Here is a 9139-nt window from a genome sequence, read left to right as displayed (position 1 = left end):
TCCTTCTCCCCATTTCTCATTCTCAATTTTCTCCCTTTCATCCCTCCCTCGTCTCTGGAGACACTTTCTGGTATCTTCACCTCTGGAGTTTGTTCCATCTCCAGTTCCTTCTAGCCTTTGCTGATTCACAGATTGAGGACTGTTGACAGGCTGAACTCCATCTTCCTCCTAGATTGAAGGGCTGATGTTTCCCCAGCTTAGAAGGACTTATCTGTCATTTTCCAGTCAGGCAGGTGTTAACAGAGCGCTGTGGAGGGCCCATTGATTTGATGTGTGTATGACTGGCCCTCTTATGACCAGGGCTGAGGGGCCGTCGGAGAGAGGGAGACTGTCCATATACGCCTTTATGTTTCCTCCATCGACTGGAGATCAATCCATACTCAGCTGGGTCGTCTTTTCCTCTCTTGCTTTGCACTCCTTTGGTCAGTACAGATGTGTACACACACACACACACACACACACACACACACACACACACACACACACACACACACACACACACACACCTTTATTTCCCTTGGTTATCTTCCTTCAAGTCAGATCATATTAAGACAGCATATGACACAGGAACTATAGAAGATGGGGAAACCAGCCAGACTTGATAATAAACGCTGAAGTCTGCTACACTGTTTTGTATCGGTGTGTGTTTGTCCAGGGGACTTTCTCTGTGATGGGCCCCACACTCCTAGTATATCAGGGCCACAGACAGATAGCGACAGTGCACTGTAGTGTTGGGCCATAGCGACAGTGCTCTATAGTGTTGGGGCATAGCGACAGTGCACTATAGTGTTGGGCCATAGCGACAGTGCACTATAGTGTTGGGCCATAGCGATAGTGCTCTATAGTGTTGGGCCATAGCGACAGTGCTCTATAGTGTTGGGCCATAGCGACAGTGCTCTATAGTGTTGGGCCATAGCGACAGTGCTCTATAGTGTTGGGCCATAGCGACAGTGCTCTATGGTGTTGGGCCATAGCGACAGCAGCATAGTGTTGGGCCATAGCGACAGTGCACTATAGTGTTGGGCCATAGCGACAGTGCTCTATAGTGTTGGGCCATAGCGACAGTGCTCTATAGTGTTGGGCCATAGCGACAGTGCTCTATAGTGTTGGGCCATAGCGACAGTGCTCTATAGTGTTGGGCCATAGCGACAGTGCTCTATAGTGTTGGGCCATAGCGACAGTGCACTATAGTGTTGGGCCATAGCGACAGTGCACTATAGTGTTGGGCCATAGCGACAGCAGCATAGTGTTGGGCCATAGCGACAGTGCTCTATAGTGTTGGGCCATAGCGACAGTGCTCTATAGTGTTGGGCCATAGCGACAGTGCTCTATAGTGTTGGGCCATAGCGACAGTGCACTATAGTGTTGGGGCATAGCGACAGTGCACTATAGTGTTGGGCCATAGCGATAGTGCACTATAGTGTTGGGCCATAGTGACAGTGCTCTATAGTGTTGGGCCATAGCGACAGTGCTCTATAGTGTTGGGCCATAGCGACAGCAGCATAGTGTTGGGGCATAGCAACAGCAGCGTAGTGTTGGGCCATAGCGACAGTGCTCTATGGTGTTGGGCCATAGCGACAGTGCTCTATGGTGTTGGGCCCTATAACTCAATGCCTTAGGAGGGCTACACACACACACACACTTTCATTGCCTCAAGCTGCGCAGACACACACACTCTCTTGCACGGCTTTGTTTGTTCTGCGTGCAGAGTTAAATAAGTGTGTGTGTGTGTGTGTGTGTGTGTGTTCCTCTTCGTGGGGAAATGTCATTAGGATAAAGAATGACTCTGTGGTTGCCTCATTACAGCTTGCAGTGCAGACTGCACACAGTCCTTAGGTTGAGACACGGGGGGACTGCAGGGTGTGTGTGCCAGCATGCCTTCCCCGTGTGTGTACATGTGTGTTTGCGTGCAAGTTCCCAGCTTTGTGCATGTATGAGTCATCTCTTCGCCAGGTCAATGAAATGAAAGTGTATGATCTTCTGTAACTGAATGGCATCACGTTATATTGCCATGGTTTTCTCCTGCAGAGGGTGAAAAGCATTCATACCTGAGATAATAACTTATGGAGAATACATAACAGGAAGGAAAAAAAGTAAAGTACTTCTGATGCAGTGAAAATAAAAACATTGAATAAAACATTGAATAATGAAGTAAGCCTTGCGACATCATTACATTTTTGTTTGCCTGAATTGCCATGCTTCTGGGAGATCACCATAGTTGTATTTTGATTAACCATTATAAACACAAAGATGAGTGCAGGAAATCAGTGGAGGTAGAACGAGGGGAAGATAACGAGTCTTATGGCGAGAGGGAGACGGACGGAGGGGGAGACGGACGGAGGGGGGACGGAGGGGGAGACGGAGGAAAACGGGGAGACGGAGGGGGAGACGGGGAGACGGAGGGGGAGACGGTGGAAAACAGGGAGGCGGAGGGAGACACGGAGACGGAGGGAAACGGGGAAGCGGAGGGGAGACATGGAGGGAAATGGGGGGACGGAGGGGGAGACGGGGGTGATGGAGGGGGAGATGGGAGGACGGAGGGGGAGACGGAGGAAAACGGGGAGGCGGTGGGGAAACAGGGAGACAGTGGGGAGACACGGAGATATGGAGGGAAACGGGGAGACATGGAGGGAAACGGGGAGACATGGAGGGAAACGGGGAGACATGGGGAGACATGGAGAGAAACGGGGAGATGGAGAGAAACGGGGAGAGACGATGGGGAGACACGGAGGGAAACGGGGAGACAGAGGAAAACACGGAGAGACGATGGGGAGACATGGAGGGAAACGGGGAGATGGAGGGAAACGGGGAGAGACGATGGGGAGACACGGAGGGAAACGGGGAGACAGAGGAAAACACGGAGAGACGATGGGGAGACATGGAGGGAAACGGGGAGATGGAGGGAAATGGGGAGCGACGGTGGGGAGAGGGAGGGAAACGGGGAGACGGAGGGAAACACGGAGACGGAGGGAAACGGGAGACATGGAGGGAAACGGGGAGACATAGGAAAACTGGGAGAGACGGTGGGGAGACGGAGGGAAATGGTGAGATGGAGGGAGACGTGGGGAGACGGAGGGAGATGTGGGGAGACGCAGGGGGAGAAGGAGGGAAACGGGGAGACATGGGGAGAAGGAGGGAAACGGGGCGGAGGGGGAAACGGGGGAGATGGAGGCAAACGGGGAGGCGGGGGGACGGTAGGGAGACGGGGAGACGGAGGGAAACGCGGAGACACGGGGAGAAGGAGGGAAACAGGGAGACACGGGGAGATGGTGGGGAGACACGGAGGAAACAGGCAGACGGGGGGAGACGGAGGGAAACGAGGAAACCCGGGGGACGGGGGGAGACGGAGGAAAATGGGGAGATGGTGGGCAGACGGAGGGAAACGCGGAGACACGGGGAGAAGGAGGGAAACAGGGAGACACGGGGAGATGGTGGGGAGACACGGAGGAAACAGGAAGACGGGGGGAGACGGAGGGAAACGAGGAAACCCGGGGGACGGGGGGAGACGGAGGAAAATGGGGAGATGGTGGGGAGACGGAGGAGGAGACGGAGGAAAACGGGGAGACGGAGGGGAGACACGGAGACAGAGGGAGACGGCGGAAAACGGGGAGATGGCGAAATACGTGGAGATGGAGGGGAGACACGGAGATGGAGGGAAACGGAGAGACGGAGGAAAACGAGAAACGGAGGGAAATGAGGGACGGGGGAGACGGAGTGAGACGGGGAGACGGCGGAATACGGGGAGATGGAGGGGAGACACGGAGACAGAGGGAAACGGGAGATACGGGGAGACGGAGGGAAACGGGGAGATGGAGACGGTGGGGAGACGGAGGAAAATGGGGAGACGGAGAGAGACGGCGGAAAACGGGGAAACGGAGTGAGACGGCGGAATACGGGGAGATGGAGGGGAGACGGAGGGAGACGGAGGGAAACGGGGAGATGGAGGAAAACGGGAGACACGGGGGGAGACGGAGGGGGGGACGGTGGGGAGACGGAGGGAAATGAGGAAACTCGGGGGACGGGGGAGACGGAGGAAAATGGGGAGACGGAGAGAGACGGCGGAAAACGGGGAAACGGAGTGAGACGGCGGAAAACGGCGAGACGGCGGAATACGGGGAGATGGAGGGGAGACACGGAGACATGGGGAGACGGAGGAAAACGGGAGACACGGGGAGACGGAGGGAAACGGGGAGATGGTGGGGAGACGGAGGAAAACGGGGAGACGGTGGGGAGACGGATGGGGAGACGGAGGAAAACGGGGAGACGGTGGGGAGACGGATGGGGAGACGGAGGAAAACGGGGAGACAAGGGGAGACAGAGGGAAACGGGGAGACGGAGGAAAACGGGGAGACGGTGGGGAGACGGAGGGAAACGGGGAGACGGAGGGTGAGACGGAGGAAAATGGGGAGACGGTGGGGAGACGGTGGGGAGACGGCGGGAAACGGGGAGACGGAGGGAGACACGGGGAGAGACACCGAGATGGGGGGAGACTGATTGAAAATGTAAAAGGGCATAAGATGCTAGTGGGCACAATTTATCACGGTCTACGACACAAATAAATAAATAAATAAATATATATATATATATATATATATATATGACTCAGACACACAGAGAGAGACAAATACTGATGATCACACGCGGCTGGTTTTTTACTTCCCCTGTATTTTCCCGTTACGTTCATGTACCAGGCTTCAGAGTGATGGTGGAGCAGGGCGTCGTTACTAAGCGGGGAGCGACGGAGAGAGAGAGAGAGAGGGGGAGAAACTGAGAGGGAGGGAGAGGAGAGATCAAGGCAGAGGGGGGACAGCGAGGCTGTCCGTGAATGAGGATGTACTCCATTAAATCAATTTGGAAGGAGAGATCGAGGGAGGGACCAAGAGAGGAACAGAGAGATGGGGAGAGAGCAGTGCACAGTGAGAGAGAACGATGAGAGTTGGGTGGACTGACGGTCTTTCCCCAGTGAGTTAGCTAGCTGTGGATGTGAGCGGAGTGCCTTGTCTTTGGAGCAGGGATACTGCTGCTATTGATCCAAACCACCTTCATCTGTTCTGCCAGCCAGTTGTACTCCTACAGCACAGCTCTCTGAACAGAGAGGGAGAGAAACAGAGAGAGATCTGACAGTCTCCTCCCTGTGTTCCTCAGAGCTGGGTGCGTGTTCACCTCTACTGCCTCTGCCGAACAAGATAAGTGTGTATGTGTTCTGTGTGTGGGAGCACCGACAGGGGAAAAAAACACACCCTCTCTCTCCGCTGAGCCTGAGAGTCTCAGAAGAGCAGCTAACAGCAGCTAACAAACCAACGACCTCCAGCTCCCAGCGGTCGGGTTGAGAATACATTGTGTGTGATTTCAGCGTCACTTGAGCGTGATCTGCTTTACCTGGACATGTGAGAGCGGCGGTCTGGGTATTAATGGACATGTGAGAGCGGCGGTCTGGTATTGCTGGACATGAGAGCGGTGGTCTGGTATTGCTGGACAGGAGAGCGGTGGTCTGGTATTCCTGGACCTGTGAGAGCAGCGGTATGGTATTAATGGACCAGTGAGAGCGGCGGTATGGTATTCCTGGACCTGTGAGAGCGGCGGTATGGTATTCCTGGACCTGTGAGAGCGGTGGTATGGTATTAATGGACCTGTGAGAGCGGTGGTATGGTATTAATGGACCTGTGAGAGCGGCGGACTGGTATTGCTGGACATGCGAGAGCCGTAGGAGGATGGGAGGCGATCATCTACCTGGACAGGAACAACCGCTGACCCCTGGAGAGAGAGGAGAGGAAGAGCAGTGATGCAGACTGCGTTCAGTGTCTTAGAACAGACTGCCTCTCTAGGTCGACCTAAATGTGACTGTCGTAGATATTCACATGTAGCAGAGTAGGAGAGAAAGTGTGTGTGAGTGCTAGGGACGTGCATGTGTGATCGCGTAAGGGAGTGTTGAGGGCTTGCAGCTGGTGCTGAGAGTGACTGAGAGAGGGAGGTTGGATCGGAGCAGAGAGGAAAAAGGCTTAGGGACGACTGGGTGGAACTGGAGGCTAAAGCTGACCTTGGAATCATCCTTGGAACCTTGAGGGGCTGCCGCCGCTACTCCACCCCAAAGAGAGGAACTAGGACTGGGGAAAGATCCTCGCTCTGTGGACCCTAAACCTGGTGCCTGGGAATAAGATGGGCTTGACTTTCAAGACATTGGGATGATTTCAGAGGACCCTGTGAGGGATGAGGTTGTCGGGAGGGCGAGCGTGTACATGGTTGCCCCCTCCCCACTATGAGCATGCAGGTGCTTCATATGGTCAGGGAGCTGGTGTCTCCCTCACGACGCAGAGCAGCCGCCAGATACGGAGGTGTGTGTTTCAAGTCCTATTGTCTTGTGGACAAGTACAGTGAAATGCCTTTCTTTCTTTTGTGTGTGTGTGCTTGTCTGTCTGTCTGTCTGTCTGAGTGTGTCTGTCTCTGTGTGTATTTGACTGTGCTGTACATTAGCTGTACTGTGTCCCTCAAAATGAATACCATTAACTTCTTACAGATCCCTTGTGTGTCTGTGTTTGAGTTGGCTAGAGAGAAAGAGATTCCCTTTACTGCTGTGTGTGTGTGTGTGTGTGTGTGTGTGTGTGTGTGTCTGGTTAGTAATTAATAATGAAGGTTCCCTGGGGTAATGGGACACTTGTTGACCCATCTGATCTAGTCCTGTCTGCTGATTGGACCAGCTCTGAGGGGTCAGTGTTGGGCTGTGGGCACTAATGAGTGGCTAAAGCTTTCACTGCCAAAAGCTCAGTCTACACTCTGAGGAGAGTCACCTGGGCTCTGGGTGTGGGCTCTGGGTGTGGGCTCTGGGTGTGGGCTCTGGGTGTGGGCTCTGCATCCCCATTCAGGCTACTGGCTAGTGATTTAATATGGGTTGTGATGTGGGTTCTTTTTAAACATCAACAGCCTATTTTAAAGACATCTAGACCTCAAGTATCTCCTTAACAAAGGCTGCCTCTATTCAGTGTATTTAAGCTTTTTTACATGCCAGGGGGATGAGAACAGATTACACACTTCTCACCTCACTGCTTGTTAATGATGAATTCTGTGTGTGCGTGCACATGCGTGTACGTTTGTAACGTGTATGAATGTTTGTCAGTCCCTCCAGGATTTTTTTAGGCAAGGCAAGCCAGTTAAGAACAAATTCTTATTTACAATGACGGCCTACCCCGACCAAACCCTAACCCGGACGACGCGCCGTCCTATGGGACTCCCAATCACGGCCGGTTGTGATACAGCCTGTTACCGAACCAGGGTCTCTAGCACTGAGATGCTGTGCCTTAGACCGCTGCGACACTCGGGATTTCACAGGGATTTTTTGGTGATATTTTCAGGCAAAAATGCTTGATTTTGCTGTGGCAATTTGGACATTGTGGTTGGCAATGCGGGATTTTGTAGCGAAATTGCGCTGACGAGGGATACAGTTAACGTGTGGCTTGATTTAACCATATTTATGTGCTGATTGGTTGAAATTGTAAGCCCTCTTTTTGTACTGTGGTGATGGGTCTGTGTTATGCGATAATATTGCGAGGATTTGACTGTTTTATGCGGAAATAGTGCAGTGATTGGTCAAATTTGCAAGACCATAATAATATGCCGGGAATTCTTGATTTTGCAAGAAAAAAAAACGGAATCCTGAAAGGAACTTGTGTGTGTCAACATATTGAGCCTGATGATAACTCCAACATGTCCCATTCCCTGTGTAGCAGCAGTGTGCTGGAGGCAGGAGCAGGGGAACAGAGCTGGTGTTGTTGAGCTTCTCATCGATCTGTGATACCCACTACAAAAGGCACATTGAGTTTAGGGCCCTCCGCCTTCCAGCTCACTGCCATTTTAATCTCCGGCCATCGACCTTGCGGAGAAATTCTCAACACACACAAACATACACGGGTGCACACACTAACACTAATATGTACACACTTCGCTTTAGACTAACACACACACACACACACCACAGAGCTGCTGAGACAGTCAGGTGTTGTCTGTCAGTGGGTTATCTCATCCCCCAGACAGTAGCGGTAGCCTTGGTTGTTAGGTAGTGTTCTGTGGTAAAGGTGTTGTCTGTCAGTGGGTTATCTCATCCCCCAGACAGTAGCGGTAGCCTTGGTTGTTAGGTAGTGTTCTGTGGTAAAGGTGTTGTCTGTCAGTGGGTTATCTGCTGAGGTGTGTGGTTGGTGAGAGAGGGATGGAGAGAGAGAGGGAGCGTGGTGAGAGACTGCTTGAACACAGTATGTGTAATGCACTGAGCCCTTTGATGTATCAGCAGGGTCTTTATCTCTCTGAATGTATATGTAAAGTATCAGCAGGGTCTTTATCTCTCTGGATGTATATGTAAAGTATCAGCAGGGTCTTTATCTCTCTGGATGTACATGTAAAGTATCAGCAGGGTCTTTATCTCTCTGGATGTACATGTAAAGTATCAGCAGGGTCTTTATCTCTCTGGATGTACATGTAAAGTATCAGCAGGGTCTTTATCTCTCTGGATGTAGAATGTACATGTAAAGTATCAGCAGGGTCTTTATCTCTCTGGATGTAGAATGTACATGTAAAGTATCAGCAGGGTCTTTATCTCTCTGGATGTAGAATGTACATGTAAAGTATCAGCAGGGTCTTTATCTCTCTGGATGTAGAATGTACATGTAAAGTATCAGCAGGGTCTTTATCTCTCTGGATGTAGAATGTACATGTAAAGTATCAGCAGGGTCTTTATCTCTCTGGATGTAGAATGTACATGTAAAGTATCAGCAGGGTCTTTATCTCTCTGGATGTAGAATGTACATGTAAAGTATCAGCAGGGTCTTTATCTCTCTGGATGTAGAATGTACATGTAAAGTATCAGCAGGGTCTTTATCTCTCTGGATGTAGAATGTACATGTAAAGTATCAGCAGGGTCTTTATCTCTCTGGATGTAGAATGTACATGTAAAGTATCAGCAGGGTCTTTATCTCTCTGGATGTAGAATGTACATGTAAAGTATCAGCAGGGTCTTTATCTCTCTGGATGTAGAATGTACATGTAAAGTATCAGCAGGGTCTTTATCTCTCTCTGGATGTAGAATGTACATGTCTGAATATGTATGTGCAGAATCAGTAAGGACTTGTGAGCGTTTGTGAAAGCGAATGTTCCT

The 9139-nt window shown here is 51.4% G+C and overlaps 1 protein-coding gene across 2 annotated transcripts in view; it reads left to right on the top strand.

Annotated features, from left to right (window-relative positions):
• Positions 1–9139, top strand: part of LOC115180283 (USP6 N-terminal-like protein) — an 87605-nt gene that overhangs the window by 36830 nt on the left and 41636 nt on the right. The window contains exon 1 of one of the 2 annotated variants that reach the window (XM_029742250.1): positions 4869–6332. The exons of the other annotated variant lie outside the window; for it this stretch is intronic. Coding sequence (XP_029598110.1) covers positions 6257–6332 — 76 coding nt within the window. The 5' untranslated portion in view covers positions 4869–6256. Of the gene's footprint in view, positions 1–4868; positions 6333–9139 lie in introns of those variants that run through there. 2 annotated transcript variants of the gene reach the window in all.

The sequence above is a fragment of the Salmo trutta genome, chromosome 40 (assembly GCF_901001165.1).
Source record: "Salmo trutta chromosome 40, fSalTru1.1, whole genome shotgun sequence".
NCBI lineage: Eukaryota > Metazoa > Chordata > Actinopteri > Salmoniformes > Salmonidae > Salmo > Salmo trutta.
This window is presented reverse-complemented; position numbering and strand designations above follow the sequence as displayed.